At 35.8% G+C, this 19,951-nt stretch overlaps 1 protein-coding gene across 1 annotated transcript in view; it reads left to right on the top strand.

Moving 5' to 3' along the window:
• Window positions 1-19,951, top strand: part of LOC136172965 (EGF-like and EMI domain-containing protein 1) — a 559,648-nt gene that overhangs the window by 512,507 nt on the left and 27,190 nt on the right. Inside the window, exons 7-11 of the mRNA XM_065942121.1 lie at window positions 4,654-4,773; window positions 6,706-6,828; window positions 10,330-10,467; window positions 15,379-15,501; window positions 18,061-18,246. Coding sequence (XP_065798193.1) covers window positions 4,654-4,773; window positions 6,706-6,828; window positions 10,330-10,467; window positions 15,379-15,501; window positions 18,061-18,246 — 690 coding nt within the window. The remainder of the gene's footprint in view (window positions 1-4,653; window positions 4,774-6,705; window positions 6,829-10,329; window positions 10,468-15,378; window positions 15,502-18,060; window positions 18,247-19,951) is intronic.

The following is a 19,951-nucleotide window of genomic DNA, read 5'->3' as shown; positions in this document are numbered from 1 at the left end:
CCATCCATAGTTCATCAGGCACTCTGTCTATCAGATCTAGTCCCTTAAACCTATTTCTCACTTCCACTGTATAAGGGATTTGATTTAGTCATACCTGAATGGTCTAGTGGTTTTCCCTATTGAATTATGTCAGATTTTTTACATTAATTAATATGATCATGTGAATTTCTTTATTCTGTAAATACGAAGAATTACATTGATTTTAAATATTGCACCAGCTGTTTATGCTGCAAAAATCCTCCTTGGTCTGTGTAATTTGTGTGTATATATTGCTGGATTCTATTTGCTAAAATTTTGTGAAGGATTTTTTGCGTCTGTATTGGTGAATGATATTGGTCTATAGTATTTTCTTTTTCTTTTTTATAAATAGAAAGTCTTTGCTGGGCTTTGGTATCAGAATAATACTAGCTTCATAAAATAGATAAGCTAAAAAGTATTTCTTCTATTTTCTAGAAGAAATTTTAGAATTGATGTTAATTCTTCCTTAAAAGTTTAGTAGGATTATTCAGTGAAATTATCTAGGCTGGAAAATTTCTCTTTGGGAAATGTTTAAATTATGAATTAATTTTTTTCAGATTTATAGAGCTTTATACATTCTCTGTTTCATGTGATTGAATTGTGATTGTTTGCATTTCTTTTACGGAATTAGCCCATTTCATCCAAGTTGTCAAATTCAGCAGAGTTGTTTATAGTAGTGTCTTACTATACTTTTGATGTCATCAGAGTTTATAGTAATAACCTGTTTCATTCCGAACAGTGGTAATTTGTATTTTTTACTTTCTTGTCAGTCACCATTGTCAATTTTGTTGATCTAAGAACCAACTCTTTGTTTCAATAATATTATCTATTTTTTTGTTTTTAATTTTTTTGCTTTCTGACCTCATTTTTACTATTTCTTCATTCTACTTGATTTGGATTTATTTTGCTCTTCTTATTCTGAGTTCTTGAAGTGGAAGCTTAGATTATTGATTTGAGATCATTTCCAGTGGATTTAGTACCACAAATCTCTCCCTCTTTCTCTCCGTCTCAGCATTGCTTTAACTGTGTCCTCAAATTTTTGGTATTGAATTTTTATTTTTATTCAACTTGATGATTTTTATTTTCAATTGAGTTTTTTTTACAGTCTATGGATCACAAATAAAATATCTTTTGTTTAATGTTCTGTCGGCACTTGACAAGAATATATATCCTGCTGTTGTTGAATGTAGTGTTTTATAAGTGTCAACTAGGTCTTATGGGTTGATAGTGGCTTTTCTTGATGGTTTTCTTTCTGGTTGTTCTTTTCTTAATAGGTGAAAGAGTAGAGATAAAGACTACAACCAAAATTGTGAATTTGTCTATTTCTCCTTCATTTCTATCAGCTTTTGCTTTCCACATTTTGCAGTATTGTTGTTTGGTGCTTATGTGTGCCTATACATGCATGCACAGTCATGCCTAACATTTTGGGACCCCGTGGACTGTAGCCAACCAGGCCCCTCTGTCCATGGAACCTTTGAGGCAAGAATACTGGAATGGTTTGGCATTTCTTCCTCCAGGGGATCTTCCTGATTCAGGGATCGAACCTTTGTCTCTTGCATCTCCTGCATTGGCAGGCAGATTCTTTACCACTGTGCCACCCAGGAATCCCTACATTTAGGATTGTTATGTCTTCTTGGTGAATTGGCCCTTTTTAGTATTTTTTTATTATTATATACTGTGTCTGTCTCTGGTAATCTTCTTTGCGCTGAAATCTACTTTATCTGATATTAATGGTGCCATTCCTGCTTTCTTTTGATCAATGTTTGTATGATATGCATTTTTCCATCCTTTTACTTTTTACTAGCCTATATCATTATTTTCAGAGTGAGTTTCATGTAGACAGCATATAGTTAGGTCATGTTTTCTAAGTCATTCTTCAAAACTGGGCCTTTTAATTGGCGTAGTAAGTCATTTACATGAATGTAGTCATGTAATGACACAACTGGTTTGATTTTTTTTCCTGTTTTTATTTCTGTTTTATTAAATTTTTCTGAATATTTTCATGTCTTCCTATACACTACTGTAACATTTTTTTAGAATTCCATTTCCCTTTATTCATAACAGTTTTGAATGTATATCTTTACCTAGTTTTTTCGTGGTTGTCAGGTATTATATTGTGTATAACTATTTACCAGTAGTATCATTTTTACCAGTTCAAGTGAAGTATGACACCTTAACTACTTTCTCTCTACTCTTTTCCATTCCTATATAATTGTTTAACTATTCTCTCTATGTACATTTAGAACCATGTTAGACAATGTTATGTTTTATTCAGTTATTAAGTATAATTTAGGAGATTCATGAGGGGAAGTAAAGTTTATTGTATTTATATATGTTTCTCTATATAGCATATGTATAATGCATATATAATATTTTGTATATATATGTATATATACATATTTTTCTTATTCTTACTCTTTCTTTCTTATGCTGTTGTTCTTTCTTTTTTTCTTGGTGCTCCATTATTCATTTCTTTAAAAATCATTTCCTTTCTATGTAGAAAAAAAGTGACATAATTTTAGAATAGTCTGCTAGAGATAAATTCTCTTAGTTTTCCATCATGTGGGAATGTCTTGGCTTCTCCTTCATTCCTGCAGGGTAATTTTGCTCAGTATGGGATTCTGAGTTGTTTTCATCAGTTGAAAAGTGTTGTCCCAAAATATATAAGAGGAGAGAATAATCCCAAGCTCATTCCATGAAGCCAGTATTACCCTGATACCAAAATCACAAATTTCACAAAAAAAGACTACAGACTAAAATCTTGTTTGCTTGTAGATGTAAAAATCCTCAGCAAAATACTAGTAAACCAAATCCAACAACACATAAAAGGAACTATACACTATGATCAAATCAGATTTATCTCAGGAAATCAAGATGGGTTCAACATCTAAAAATTATGTATTTAAAGATATACCATATTAAAGCCAACCTTATCATTTCAATAGATGCAGGAAAAAAAAAAAAAAACGACAAAATTTAATTCCCTTTCATGATAAAAGATTTCACCAAACTAGAAATAAAAGAGAACTTCCTCAACCAATAAATGGAATTTATGAGAAACACACAGCTAATATTTACTTAATAGTGAAATGCTGAAAGCTTCCCTCCTCTAATCAGGAATGAGGCAAGGATATCTGTTCATACCACTTCTATTCAGCATTGTACTGGACATTATAGCCAAAGCAAAAGGGCAAGAAAATAGAAGGCATCCAGATTAGAAAAGAAGTAAAATATCTTTCTTTGCAGATGACAGGATCTTGAAACAGAAAATTTTAAGGAACACACCTTAAAAAATAAAAGCTATTAGAATAATAAGGAAATCCAGCTAAGTTACATGATAAAAGATCAAAATGTAAAATATCAATTGGATTTCTATACACTTGCAACTAAAATATCTGGAAGTAAAATTAACAAATGATTCTAGTTACCATAGCATTGAATACGATAAAAGACATAGGAACATATTTAACAAAAGAAGTGCAAAAATTATGTAATGAAAACTATAAAACATTGGTAAAATAAGTTATATCCTAAAATAAATGGAAAGCCATCTCGTGTTCATGGATCAGATAACCCAATATTGTTCAAATGACAATATTCCCCCAAATTGATCTACAGATTTAATTCAGTCTCCCCCTACATAAAAGCAAGAAGCAGAACAATGTGTGTTGTATCTGTGATAGATAGATAGGAGATGTTTCTATCACTTATATTTTCATAAAGTCTGAAATGGTTTGCAAGAAAGTAATGAAAGCATGCAAGCATTTATGTATGATAGTGGTTGAATGAAACTGGGTAAATGTGGGAACAAGGTAGCTTTATTCATCGTTTTGTTTTTTTTATATTCTGTGCATTATTTTAAAAAAGGAAAGGGGAGCATGCAAGAGTAGAAATTCCCACCCCAGCAGCTTATAATGTAGACAAGGCTGTTTCTCATATTTAGACCAGGATCACTTAACTTGTGAATTCAACAAGTAAGCTCTGTGTGGAGGTAATCTGGATAGGATGTGTGGCTTTACATTACTTTGGACTTCCAAAGAATATGACTGAGACCAAGAAAAGAGCAAGTAAGAGGAGGAGGTCAGAAGGAGGTCACTGACTAATTTCAGTGGGATGTGAACTTCTTTATTCCATCTCCATGGTAGCTGTAGCTAAGACTCTTCCATTTTACTCCAGTTGGCCTTTTCTTCACACCGTGGTTGCTTATTCCAAGGCAGAGGAAATCGAGAGGAGGTGAAAGGTTTATATGAGGATAACTTCTGTGCAAATGAGTAAAATAAGTGGGGAGAGAAGGAGAAAAGAATGCACAGGTGTGTGGATGATTTCCTGCTCACTCTACTTAACTTTGGGAACAAGAGTACAGCGGATAAACTTTTAAAAAGAGTAAAATTAGCCAGTTCTTTGACCTTGATTCACGTTTAGATTTGTTCAGATTTTGGAGTTCAGATCAGAAAATGGGGAACATTTTGTTGCATGAGTGTCGTCTGAAAGTGGGAAAGACTTTCCAAAGGGCTTACCATCCTAACGTGAGAAGCCCTCTGGTCCCAGTTCTCTTGTATCTTTCTCTACACTTCTGCTCTGCACATTTTTCTACAGTTAATGAATTGCAGACTATCACTGCTTAATTGCTTCTAGAGATGGACCCCTGCGCGGGTGGGAATGGATGTGCCCACATCTGTCAGAGCGAGAATGGCGTGGCCAGGTGTGCCTGTCACCCAGGGTACCAACTGTCTGAAGACAAAAAGGCCTGTGCAGGTAAGAAGTTGAAGCTGATGGATTAATTGGGTAATTGTTTGCAATTTTGTGGTAATTCAGTTTTGAATAGTCAGAACAGCTAGGAGAAAGGTGTTTTCATTTATGCTTAAAAAGAAACACTTATATTCTTATTTGATCATTCTGAAAGGTATTTTTTATGATACTATTCAATACAAAAGCTCAGTGCAATTTTTAGTTACAAAAAATAATCTGGTGTACTTTCAGAATTAATTCTTTTTGTTTTCTGTTTTTCATTCTGAAGTGAATTTCAAAATTAATATTTCAAAACCTTCCATAATTGCACAGGGTTTTTTTTATTATAGGCTACAGAAGGTGGAGCTAACCTTTGAAAATCAAGTATGTGCAAATGAGTGTTCTCAGAAGTTTGGAATAATTAAAACCAAAGAGAAAGAAACTCTAGAAATACAAGGTTACATATTTCCATTTCCTAGACATAGCAAAACAGACATACTTCAATTCAAAGATGAAAGTGATAAATTACTTCATGACCAGAACTGATAAATGAAGTCATTCCTGTGGGACTGTCTTTGTTTTAAGAACTTCTGAGAAATCACAGAATCCTTCATTTTTTATCATGACACTTCCATGAAATGAAAAACAGTTTATTGGGGTTAATTAAGAAAATACAAAATGTTTCCTGACTAATGTGACTGATAAATGCTTTGAGAAATTGAAAAAGAATTATACATAAAAATTAGTGTTAAGTTAGTTTTGTTTTTTTTTCCTTGAAGCCAAAAATAAGATAAAACTTTCTGTGGATTGTTAAACATACTTTTCTGACAGAGAACATTTCTGCCTTGGTCCTCTGTTTATGTAGAACCTACCTTGCTCTGTATGTGGCACAAACTAGGATCTTATTAAATACCTGCGGAAAATTGAGAAATATATATAGCCATAATTTATAGAATATCTTTTTCAAATTTTTATTTTGATATCTGGTGCATTATTCCTAAAAAGACTGTCCCCAAAGTTACTGCCTATTTAGAGTTTTGTAATACCTTAGAAAGATGAGCATTTCTCTTAAATTAAGAGTTCTGATGGGAGTGACATGCAGGACAATATAAGGAGGAAGTTCTATTTGGGAAAATGATGATGAAACCTATCCATTTAAGGCAGGGGTGGAGTAAGGGGAGCATAAACTACCTGGGCTACAAAATGATGTTATACTGAATAGACTTGTTTTTGGTGTCGAGAAAGAGAGGGCACCAGGTTTTAAATGGCACTGTGACAATCATATGTGGAACATGTACTATGGATTGCTACTTAAGAAGACTCCAAATCTGCATTGTGTGGGGCCACTTGTACTGTCTTAAGTCAGAGAGATACCAATTTTGGTTAAGAATGTGATATATATTCACAATGACAAATTAAAGTGTTCTATCTGTATTGTTAGGGGATAGAAAAGGTCTATTTTTGTTTGTTTTCTCTTTCTTCAAATTAATAGATAGCAGTAGTTTCTCATGGGGCTTCCCAGGTGGCTCAGCGGTACAGAATATCCACGTGCCAGTGCAGGCAATGTGGGTTCAGTCCCTGGGTTGAGAAGATCCCTTAGAGAAGGAAATGGCAACCTACTCCAGTATTCTTGCCTGGCAAATCCCATGAACAGAGGAGCCTGGCAGACTATAGTCCATGAGATCACAAAGAGTTGGACACAACTGAGCGACTAAACAACAATAAGTAGGTTCTAATAGAAAAAAGTGTTTCAGAACATGAGTGAGACCTGTCGCAGAGTTCTTGTCATTTTACATTGGTTTATTTGCAAATATGGAACCTGTGTGATATTTTGCTGTTATGTTTGTTGGCATTGTTAGGGGTTGAAGGGGAGGGGATGCTTTCGTTTGTGTTTATAGTTTGTAAATAAGTCTTAATTCCACCTTCAAAGACACAGCTCCTGTGTGTCTGTTTCTGCAGACATAAACGAGTGTGCTGAAAGGCTTGCTCCCTGCAGCCATCGTTGTGTGAACACAGTCGGATCTTTCACTTGTGCCTGCCAACCTGGTTTTGAGCTGGGAGCTGATGGGAAACAGTGTTACAGTAAGTGACAGTGATCGCAGCCTAGGAATGTGTGGCATTTTACAAGTATTAAGCAAGAGTAATGAAAGGATTGTGCTGAATAACTTGCCGAAGTAAGAGCTCCTTAGAATGTTTTCCACTGGAATAGGGTGGGAGTGGGAGCTTAGAAGGCCAACCCCCTCATTTTAATTTGATGAAATAGGAGCCCAGAGTCCACAGAATGTGGTCAGCATCATGATCCTCTTTGTAGACCACAAGGACTAAGCCTCAGGTCTTCTGGATTGGGGCTCTCTTGGACCCATGTGTCTCCTTTGTGAGGAGTCTGTCATCCATCACCACCTCTGTCCTGCAATATTTATTGGACACTAATAACTCCAGTGCAAAACTCAGGGGAAAGGAGCCAGCAAGAACAAAAGAACCAGCAGGGTGAGAGGCAGCCCTAGATGGCAGTACCACGTGTGGTTTCTGATCTCAGCTCCAAAGGTGCCCTTTCCAGTTCTCTCCTATCAGGGCCAAAGCCCAAAGTTCAATGATACAAAATTAGTCAGTGACTGAACTAGGACTTGAACTAGTGTCTCTAAGCTCCAAATATATTATCCTTTTAACTTTGTTATGTGTTTTTGTACATCATACATCTCTTGATCAGCTTTGATCAAGAAGAAGAATAAAGATATTGACAAACAGAATAGATCAGCTAGTGTTCTTATCTAAGCTCTCTCATGAAGAGACAGTCTTAAGGTCACTAACTTCTTCATTCTCGTCCACTGCATAAAGCTCTACATTTATTTAATGCCTGGGTTGCCAGTATAGCCATAAGCTCTGTTGGTTTGTTTCTACTGCTTAAAGACAGGACAGTTTTGCTGCGGTGATATTTATCTTTTAAAGAGCAAACTAAATAAGATGGAAGGGAAGAATTAACTAATTAGGATATAACTTTTTCCAAAGTCTTTCTCTTGGTGCCCCAAGGAGTTCTTTCAGGCAGAGAGAAATGTCAAGGGGTTTTTCTGTACTATTAATATTTTGGCTTTTTAATGTGGTCAGAGGTTTAGGAGATGAGGACATTTTACAGATGCCTGAAATAAAAACTCCTGCAATCAGACTGGTGCATTCTCAGTTGTCATGAAAGAAGGGGCCGTTATTGCTAATGAGTCGTGAGGTTCAAGCTTTCGTAGAATTTACTTGGGAAAGCAATTTGCCCTAGAGTTGAATTCATTTGGTTGAATGTATATTTACATTTATTTCCCTTATGTGAATATTTGGCTAAGTTCTTTGTGTGGCTCTCACCAGACCTCAGTATTTACTAACTGACATACTAAACTTTCTTGGTGAAAATGAATGTTTCAAAACTTGTAGGTGGAGTAAGTGTTTTCAGAACGTGGTCATATTTAACAATAAATTATGTGTTCTTCATATAGCAGCCTATTTTAGGCATATTGTTTTAAATTTTTCCTAAGACAATGATATTTTGTACCTATGTCTTTTCTTTTCAGAAGTTCTCAAAATACTGAATAGCATAAATGTTGAATCCTCAATGTGCTCTATGAATGAGCTATCACTATCTTGTGGTTAGAAATTTAAAATTTCCAGATCCAGCATGGTTAAATAAAACTTTCTACAACTACCAGGAAATATATAATGAACTTAAATTCCATATACATTTAATGCATATTTAATATATTGAGCAAATAATGATTGTTTGCTATGAGAAACCACAGGGATCAGTTTTTAAACTTTTTAAAACATATTTTTAGGTACTATAGTTTAACTGTATCATCCATATCAAAAACATTTACTTCTGGTGGTAAGTTATAGGTGAGTATGAACTTGTTTTAGCCTCATATATATAGGTTTTGTGAGGTTATAATAATGCCATTTATATTTAAAGTAAATTATCTCCAGCAATCTTAGAGCCGCATTGATCACAGGAGAAAAACAAGAATCAGAGCCAAAATTTGAAATATGTCTCCCTAAAGAGTATATGTTAACATATTGTGAAAAATATCAGTTCCCTTAATTATTTCAATCTTTCCTTTAGCTTTCTCATTTAGCTCAGTCCTAAACTAGCTGTTTCTAAACCCAAAGGCATTCTTATTTTCAACAATAAATTGATTAGCATAATCCTTCTTTTGTTTATTCAGTCATTCAAAACCTATTTTTGAACATCTGTTATGAGCTGGGTGATACAAGATGATGAAGGCACAGAGCGATGAGCACAAAGGCAGGGATATGTCCTGGCTGCTCTGGAATATGTAAGGCTGCTGCCTACCCTAGACAGGATGCTGGGATTCGGGAGTATGATTTCTGTACAGTAACCATACAAGAAAAATAGCAGACACCTCAGCAGTGTGAATGGTAATATAGGTTCTCAAAGAATGCCACAATCCTGAGTGCCTTTGTTCTGTTCTTGCCCATCTTTCTTCTTTCAAAGGATTCAGGAGGTAAAAATGAAAGGAAATGAACCAAGGTAGTCACTCTCGTTAGTGGTGTGTCCAGGCAACACAAACGAAGAACAATAGAGACCAATGGTGAAAATAGCAGAGTACCTAATTCTGTATTTTTCATAATGGTTCAAAACATGCTTTTATTATTCACTTTCTCACTTAGAAAATGATTATAATACCTGTGTGCTCAGGAAAATTGGCATCTGTATATTGAGGTGGATGTCCCCTCTAATGCCCCAAATTAGTGGCATGTACCACAATCAGCAAATTGGTGTTTGCATTAATAGGATGTTTACATACAAAATGACTCGTGTATACATCATAGCTATAAACATGATGCTAGTTACATATAATCAGCTAACTCACAGGTTTTGTGTTCATACTTTTGTTCCATTACTTTGTTCCATACGTTTTTAACAGTGCTCACAGCCTAGGAAAGGGGCACATATTAACATACCATTAGTTTGAGAACAGATATGTCAACTGGCAAACTATTTGCTTTCTGATCATTGATTCAATACACACACACACACACACACACATATATATTTACACTCTGAAAATACCAGAAATTACCATAGGGAAGTATCCTTTAAGGTGTGTTTAATAACCACCGGTGGACTCATTGCCTTTCTGTGTTACCTCATTATTTTAATATTATTTATAGGTTTATTATTATTTTGATATGATATAAATATGTGCAGGGCTTCCCTGGTGGCTTAGATGGTAAATAATCCACCTGCAATGCAGGAGACCAGGTTCAGCCCCTGGGTTGGGAAGATCCCCTGAAGAAGGGAATGGCTACCCAGTATTCTTGCCTGGAGAATTCCATGAACAGAGGAACCTTAGAGGGCTCAGTCCATGGGGTCACGAAGAGTTGAACGTGATTGAACCACTTCACTTCAGTGTCAGATATGTCCAATGCTTAATAGTTCTCAAACTTTTATATGCTCAGAGTGTTGACAAATTTCCAATAAAGTTTGTCCTCTTCCCAACAGAGAGAGAGTGTACCCATTATTGCCATGTATTCATATTTCTCTGTTGTTATGCTAATAATCCTCCCTTTGCTTGTTTTGGAAAGGGGTTGAATTGGAAATTGTCAATAGCTGTGAAGAGAACAATGGTGGTTGTTCCCATCACTGTGAACATGCAGTTGGGGGACCCCGATGCTCCTGTAACCATGGATACCGGCTCGATTCAGATGAGAAAACATGCATAGGTAATGTATGGTGGATGCTATCTTCCTTCAGAGGTTGCCCTGGATTCATCTAGCCCTTTCTTCTCTAATACTTGGTGCTGTAATGTAGCCACAAATCTCAAACTACAAGTAAAATGAACAGTGTCTTTGGCTACTGGATAATGTAAAAGAAATATTTATTTACTAAGATATCATAGTGTTTCAAGATACTTACTTTGAAGTTAAAGGACATTTAAAACTTATTAGTGATATATGTGACTTAACAGTTTTATTTCTGGAAAATATTCCAAGGCTTATCTAACCATCTAATGTAATTTGTAATTCAAAAAACAAATGCTGCCGTCCTAATTCTTTCCACCTAAAGCAGAAGCAAATCATGTTCATTGGTTCTCAACTTGGTGTTAATTTGGGTACATGTTCAACTTTGACATGGCAGGTAGCTACATTCCAAAAGCAAACTTTAGAAGATGTTATTCTTTGCAAAACCCAGCTCAAAGCCATCGGAAAGGATAACTTTTTCAACATATTATTAAAACATATCACAGGAGACAATGAGAAGAGTAAATTCCACCCCAGCTTGCTTCATAGTGAAATGTTTAATCTAGAACTTCTGAGAAAAAAGAATATCTACCAAAAATTGGGAGAGTGAGCATCTCTAGTTTTCCTACTCCTGCAAGAAATTTCCCCAACATCACTCTATCTTTCTCAGCCTCCCTATTGTTAGAAGCAGCTATTATGCCTCAGACTTTCCTGGTATACTGTTGCATTTTTTAAAAAGCTCTTGAATGAAAGAGGATGTTTTCCTTTATTTACATAACAGACTTCCCAAGGTGAAGTTTCCTACAAACCTTACAGACCTCCGCCTGGCCAGGTATCCGCACATAATAGTCACGCAACAATACGTTGGGGCTTCCCAGTTCATACAGTGGTAAAGAATCCTCTTGCCAATGCCGGAGGCGCAGTAGACTCGGGTTTGATCCCTGAGTTAGGAAGATGCCCTGGAAAAGGAAATGCCAACTCACTTCACTATTCTTGCCTAGAAAATTCCATGGATAGAGGAGCCTGATGGGCTACAGTCCATGGGGTCGCAAAGAGTCAGACACGACTGAACTACTGAACCTGAACATCAAACTAAATTAGTATGTGCCCTGGGTCTGAGAGCACCTACAAGCCTCTAAAACAACTTGTCATCATTTGAGAATTAGGATACCCTATTTGCATGTTTGCTTTTGTGATATTTTACATCACCTTTCTTAAAAATTATGATATGAGTACCAAAAAAAAAAAAAAAAAAAAACTTTGACCATCTCATGCTACTCAGTGTGGTTCAAAATAAATTGAAGTACCATAAGTGAAGAGGTGAATTTCAAAAACCTAAGTTGTTTGGATTTTTTTAGTTTGGCACTAATGTGACAGTGAACTTTAAGGAATTTTAAAGTATTTGGGTTTCATAAATTTTTAAACCAAAACAATATCTTTGCTTGTTATTTCTTAATCCAACATTACCTTCTGCATTTTTCTCAGAGTCTACAGTGGTTAGCTTAATGAAGCCAGTTGCTTGCCTTGCACCTTCTTATGTAATGAAAAATATGCTTACAGATTTCTACCTTGCTAACATTTGGATGTCTGGAAAAAACTAAGAACTTTTTTTCTTTTTTCCCTCCTCCCTTCTTCCCTCCCTCCCTTCCTTCTTATCCTTTCCTTTTGACTATTCGGTAAGGGAAACTGGAATTTTGTTAAGTCTTTTGTTTGCAGCTTATAATTTGATATCTTTCCTGATTCTTTGAAAAGTACAATTTTGAAAGTACAAAGTAAAGTTCATATTTACAGCCAGAAAAAGTTGCATCTGCCAGGGTCAAAATATAGAAAATTGCATATTTATGAGATTTCAGCAGTCAACATGACGACATTATTTAGTTGATGGCTCAAGTTTATTTCATTTCCAATAAATAACACTCATTCCTAAAAACCAAATATTCTCTAGAGTAAAGGCAATGATTTGTTTGGAGTGTGCATATGCATAGTCTGCCTACTTGCCTGAGAACAGATTATGGGCATGGATGCTTTGTAAAAACATTCATGCACAAGAGAAATAATTTTCTTTTTAGCTTATTTTAGAATCAACTTCTTCTTACATGAGAACATATAAATAAATGTGAAGATAAGTCATCTAGTCCGCAAATGGTTAGTCTTGCCCAAATGCAAGCATTAATTAAGGGTAAAACCTAGTGATGTGTTAACACAGTTTGAAAGACAGTTACACAAAAAACACAAGTGTCTCACCAGCAATAAATTCACTAAATATAACAATTGGTAGTTATCAGAAAAAAAATTATTCTACTCTTTGGTGCTTTATCCAGTGACTATGTGTGGAAGACAGATACAGGACATCAGGTTCTTTCAAGGTTTATTTTTGATGCTTTTGTGAAGTCATAGTTGAAATGTTTAATTGTTTTACTTGCTATAATTGATTCTGTATTTTTTGATCAGGGCTAAATTTAAAATTTTTAAATTTACAGGTGAATTTCTCTGCAGTGTTGTAATATTTGATATATTGGCCAATGTAGGAAAAATATGATCATCAGAGAGGCAGAGGAATTAAAAATAAGATTTTACCAAAAAGAGATCTGAGAAGGAATCAAGAAATTTAGGAAAACAAGTGATACAAGGCTTGAAGGGACAGGGCATTTTAAGAAAGGATGCATGAGATTTCTAATGAGTTCTATACATGAGACAAAAAATAGCCCCAGAGGAATGATAATAGAAGGAAAATCCAAAATGGATCATAAAATGATAGATTGAAGAACTCATTTTACCAATTAATGTGATGTGATTGTGCTTCTTACTAGATAGAATAAGGAATCATGAGATGTATGTATTTAGAGGCTCTGGTGGTATATGAGAAGACTTTTTAAAAAATCTTGAAATAAGAAACCACTCCTCCCCACAAAACTTAAAAAGTAATATTTTAACCCCAGTGTTCATTGCAGCAACTATTTACAATAGCTAGGACCTGGAAGCAACCTAGATGTGCATCAACAGATGAATGGATAAGGAAGTTGTGGTACATATAACACAATGGAATGTTACTCAGCTATAAAAATGGAGTGTATTTGAGTCCCTTCTAATGAGGTGGATGAACTAGAGCCTATTACACAGAGTGAAGTAAGTTAGAAAGAGAAAGATAAATATTGTATATTAATGCATGTATATGGAATCTAGAAAGGTGGTATGATGTTCCTACATGCAGCACAGCAAAGGAGACACAGAGATAAAGAACAGACTTTTGAACACAGTGGGGGAAGGAGAGGGTGGGAATATTTGAGAGAATAGCACTGAAACATATACATTACCATATGTAAAATAGATAGCCAGTGGGAATTCAGTTTATGAAACAGGGAATGCAAAGCCCATGGTCTTTGATAAACTAGAGGGATAGGGTGGGGAGGGAGGTGGGAGAGGGGTTCAAGAAGGAGGGGACATATGTATACCTAATGTGAATTTAGGTTGATGTATGGCAAAAACCATCCAATATTGTAAAGTAATTATCCTCTAATTTAAAAAAATAGATAAAAAAGATTTTAAAAGCAATGTTTCAGATAAAAAAACAAGTTTTAAGTTTTTTGCCTTCTATATCCATGCTATGTAATCCAAAAGACAATGGAAGCTTTAATGTAAGAAAGGGGAAAAAATATCATCTAGAACTTTGTGAGTAGCACTGCTTGTGACATTTTGCAGGAGAAAGAATGTTTTGTGTCCAAATGACCTTCATTTAGATATTTTATGGTGACCCCTAACCATAGTTAATTGATTGCATTTTCTTTCCTTTCTCTTGTCTGCCTTTTCTTACATTGATACCCTTTCCAGGGTTAATTGAGACACTGATCTTTTATATATGTTCACATAGTTATGGAGCAAAGGGATTTTTGTAAACTCAGCACTGACAGGCCACCCAACTTAACAGCTCAACAAAGCAGGTAGAATTGAAGGCCTATAGCCAAAAACCCTGACCACACAATTTCCAGATGTCTAGCAGTGGGCGATGAGTCTGTTCCACCCCTTAGGCAAATATATTACAAATGATTATCTCAAAACTTAGGATAAATAGATTATCCTTTGCTGAAAGGTTTCAGTTTGACCTATTCTGATTAATTTTTATTTTCCCTAGGGCAAATAAAGGAAGATACATGGCAGATTGTAGAATTCTAGAAGGACAGTGCCGAAGGAGACTTAAAGATCATAATTTAGAAAACTGTCTATCTGATAGGACACTCCAGGGTAATAGTGTCACCGATTATAGTAAAAACTCATCCCCATCAATGTATCATTGAAAAGTTCAAGCAAATGCCCTGAAATATTCTGTAATTTAACACACAATGTTTAAGATGTTTCTCTGTGCTCTCTTTGAATTGCCTTTAACCACTTGTCTTCCCAGTCCTGTGAATTCTTTTCCTTGGGAGCATTCTTTCATCCAAAGCTCTTAGAAGAACACACACATAGGGGCCTAAGACTGCCTCCTTTTTGTAGCCATTAAATATTCACTCAATGGAATATTTTAGCTCTGCTTCTCAAGCTTTTTTTTTTTTTTTTATTGTTGTTCTTCAGGTTCTCTGTTTATTCAGCTAGATTGCTGTTTAAACGGGAAAAATAGCAGAGAGCTCTTTCCCTGTGCTTTTAAATGCATTTGGAGATTATTTACATGCTTTTCAAATAAATACTAGGCATAGGAGAAGCATGTCAGAAACATTGATCCAAATGCAAGCCTCATTCTTTTTGTGTTATCATTTATTCAGTGTCTGTACTCTGTAGCCTGAGAAATAGAAAATAATTAGTAAAATGGTTTTAATTTAGAAGTGGGGCTTATCAGCATCTCTATAAGGTGGATTAAATTCCTATCTCTTAAATAACAAAAATGTCCTTTCGCCCCTTTAGACCTTGAGGAGTGTGACACTGGAGAAGCCTGCTGTGCCCAGTTCTGCATCAACTATTCAGGAGGCTATGAATGCAGTTGTCAGGAAGGCTTTCAGATCAGTTCTGATGGTTGTGGATGTGATGGTAAATTCCTGAGCTCTAACATGAAATCTGTGATGTGATGGGGCAATCAATGGAGGAATATCTGAGGCAGAGGGTTAGGGTGAGAAAGGCTTTCACCTTAAAGAAACTTGGATCTCTGTGGTCCAGCCACATACTATTGTATGAACTTTGGTGACACTAAGTGCTCTGAGCCTCAAATCCTCATCAGTAATGTGAAGACAGTTATGGGATTACTGGATAAATTAAGAAACCTAATCAATGTAAAGGGCCTGCTACTGTGACTGACATCAAGAAATCACTCAGCTAAAAGTAGCTATTATTATTATTATTATTATATTCATTGGTTCATAATCCCTTTTACCTAAGTTAATATACATAGGCAAGTGAGAGATTCCAGCAAGCCATAGCATAATGCTATAGGAGTTGCTTATGGTAATCTTGACTGGAAACTGAGTTGATTATTGAAAGTCATTTTAATTAGACAGCAGCAGCAAAAGGATTGCCAGTTCTTGAGCCATAGTATCAGATTCCTTTATATATCTGATGTTAATCTAGCTAATGCACGCTTCAAGATGAGTTATTCTATAATTTTCTACCTGATTTGTTGCTTACCTTTTAGAGGATTTCTAGCTGACAGATAAATTTTTATAATATCATGAAAGTGAAAGTGAAGTAAAAGTGTTAGTCGCTCAGTCGTATCTGACTCTTTGCAACCCCATGTCTGTAGCCCACCAGGCTCCTCTGTCCGTGGAATTCTCCAGGCAGGAATACTGGAGTAGGTTGCCACTCCCTTCTCCAGGGAATCTTCATGACCCTGGCATTGAACCCAAGTCTCCAGCATTGCAGGCAAATTTTTTACCATCTGAGCCACCAGGAAGGCCCCTATCAGGGAGGAGTTTGAACTTAGTAAATTCACATTTTTGTGAAGGGCTCATATAAGTCATTGCTAAAAATTACTTTACCAAGTTTACCCTAAATATATAATCTTTAAAATTTTATTTGTGGTCATTATTACCATTATTTCAAATCATATTTTTCTTGAAATCAAAGATGAGAATATTGTTATCTGTTTCAATAACAGTCAAATTCCATAAGAAGACTTTAATGCCCCCAGAGAAAATAGTGTTTCTTGGATTAAAGAAGCAAATTCTTAAATTCTGTTGAGGATGCTAGGTATGTTTCTTCACGTAGATGCCAAACGCCCCAGCCTTGCAGTGTCGATAACAACAAAGAACATACAACTATGATATCTATATATTCTAAACACAGTAGAGCATATTACTACTTACACCTCCCATCCAATTAACAGGGCCAAAAAAAAAAATTGAATTTCATGTACCATCTGCTGTTAAACAGAGTGAGCCAAGAGATGATTATATGGCGAGAATATACATACTTGGGTACACACATCCAAATGGAAAAGGTATCTACAATCTGAGGCCAGCCTAGAAACTCAGTTTCGTAAATGACCTTTTAGAATCATGAACACATTGACCAAAGCCTGGACTCAGATGTGAATTTAACACCAGTAAGTTGTATGAGATCTAAACCTAGGATTCTTCCATCTCTAAAATTCTCCACAAATCATGTACAAAATTATGCATTGAGTAAATGCTTTGCCATAGATGCTGAATAATTCAAGAGTGAATGAACATTCTGCTAAATGATACACAGCCTGGGACTATGTAAGTTTTAAATTCTTCATAAAATCTTATGAACGAGATCTCAGAAAGACATTGTTTATGCATATAGATAAATGATGGTAAACTTGGAAATGAATAAAAGGAAACTAATTGGCAGGATATTCTTGAGGAAGAATTTGGGGTCAGTGAGATCCCCTGGAGTAGGAAATGGCAACCCACTCCAGTATTCTTGCCTGGGAAATCCCACGGACAGAGGAGCCTGGAAGGCTAGTCTGTGGGGTCGCAAAGAGTCAGACACGTCTGAGCACACAGCGCATGCAGACACACACCCGTTCTGCGTAGCAGTACTTTGTCATTGGTTAATAGAGGTGACAAATATGCCCATGAGTTCATAATGTCTATTTTATCTCCACGCCGGAGAGCAGACATTGTTTGAATTTTCCTAGATGTGGATGAGTGTCTGGATGTCAGTATCATCTGTGACCAACTGTGCATCAATTCTGTTGGAACCTATGAGTGTTCTTGTGAGGAAGGCTACCGAATTGGAAGTGATGGGAAAACTTGCATCTGTAAGTCTCTGTGAAGAATTCTTTCAAATCTCTTCTAAATGACTTCAGCCCTTGTCTTGTTCTTCAGGAGCACGGAGACCATATATTCTTGAAATCAACCTGTCCTCCCTTTTCTCTCTTCACAGACTAAGATCTTTTCTTTTCCCCTTTATTCTCCCTGTGGCCGTTTCCACTCTGTGCTTGCTGTGTCTCACCTTCATTTACAATAGACTGTTTGAAATGGTCTTCTCAAAGACTTTTACCTTTCAGCTGCCCCCTGCCTTGGCTATCTAGTTCAAACTCTTCTCATTTCTCTCATCAACCCTTGCTCAGTTCTCCCTTCTTTTAACCAGCATGTGGAATCCAGGCATTTCTCTGTGTGGTCTTAGCTTTAGATGATGAACTAGAGGAAGAAGAAGAATTAGACATTGTGAGGTTTCCGGGTCTTCTATTCAAGAGCCCACCTCAACTGCTTCCGTATGTGGCCACCTCTCTGCCTCTCTCCCATGAAGATGAAGACAATGAGGAAGAGGGACAAGATATTCCAGGAGAACTGACTGATTTGCACAGTGTTGGTGGGTAAATGAACATGTTTCGTTATAATCACCTCTTCCCTCTATTTTTAGATAATTCACAGAATTTTTTTATAGACAATTTTGTTATTAATATTTAATGCCAAATAAAAGTGTTTTAACGTGATATTGACAAGAGACATGGGACCAAAATTACTTCTTCACAGCTCCCTATTAAATTCATCATCTGTTATCTTTCTTCCTTTTGCCAATAAAGGGTTGCTATGTATATATGAATGGACAAGGTGGTGCAGGGTGATGGAAATTTGATACAGTGAAATGGTGTTGAAAAATATATTTGAATTAGCATCGTGGAGACAAGAATTGGGGCCTTTTAATTCTAACAGTTTAAACTCAACTAGAAGTCATTTTTGTATAGTTAAAATTTACTTCAAATAGTCTGAAAATCTAGATCCTTTTTAAATTTTAAAATGCAGAGAACCAATGGTTCAATATGCTCAAATGGACCAAGAAAAAATATCTTTACAAATGTGCACAGTTTTTCTTATATATCCACTCGACAGAACTCAAGCATCAAATCACTTCTGATCAAAATAAATTAGCATAACTTCTTTCAAAAGTAACAGTTTGCAGCCAGCCTGCTGCTGCTTTTACTTTTCTTTGTAAGACAGAACTGCTCTTTTTGTTCTTCCTGTATTCCTTGTATTTTAAAAGCATCAAAGCTTAATGATAGCCTTAGAATGCTTCCAGTAAAATGAAGATTTGTTTATATGTGATGGTCAAACATAACATCAGTAATTGCATCTACATAAAGATAGAAATGCTTTAATGTTTCTTAATCAAGCTTCTGATACTTGGGCTACTCAAAGTCACAACTGAAATAGTTCAGGGCTACCAGGGCAGTTAGGACTTGAGGGCCAAGGTCTAGAGAGAAGAGACATTCAGACAAGTGAGTTGGACAGTCTGTGCTACATTTCTCCTTGAGCCATTTGCTAATGCATGGGCAGTGCAGACAGAGAAGCCAGGAAATCTATAGATAGCTGCTAAGAGGGTGAGGATCTTAGCACAGTTACCAGCAGTTTTGTGGTGCTAGGAGGCAGACTGAAATTCAGAATCTGCCAAGGTGGAGAAACCTCGATAAACATGACAGGCTTTCAGCTGGGACATCTGAAAGACCCCATTGTGAAATGGGCAAAACTTGAAAACTAGTGAACCCACAATATGGCCGAGTTTCATAAACAATATATTGAATGAAAGAATCTTGATACCAAAGAGTACATACTTTACGATTCTATTCATATAAAGTTCAAAAATAAGGGGAAATATTCCATGGCAGTATAAATCACTATGGTGCTTAATTTGTAAGGCTAATGATTAAGAGTCATCAAATCACCTTTGATTTTTTTTGTGATGCTGGTGATAATCTTTATCTTCATCTGGGAGGCTTTAACATGGGGTTGTTGACAATGTGGGGGAAAAGTCTGAAGGGTACATTTGAGTTTTGTGCATTTCTTTACCTGTATGTTAAATCTCAGTAAAAAGGCTTACTTGGGAAAAAAAAAGAAAAAATATTGTATAAAAAAGTCTAGAAGAAAACACACACACACACACACACACACACACACACACACACACACACTAAAGTGCCAGGAACATTATTTCTGTGTTCAGAAATCAATGGTAATTTCTTTTCTTTTCTCTTTTTTTTTTTACTTTCTTAAAGATCCTAAATATTTTTTAGGGATTA

This window comes from Muntiacus reevesi, chromosome 8 (genome assembly GCF_963930625.1).
Source record: "Muntiacus reevesi chromosome 8, mMunRee1.1, whole genome shotgun sequence".
NCBI lineage: Eukaryota > Metazoa > Chordata > Mammalia > Artiodactyla > Cervidae > Muntiacus > Muntiacus reevesi.
Note: the sequence above shows the minus strand (reverse complement) of the source record. Positions and strands in the feature narration are given on the sequence as shown.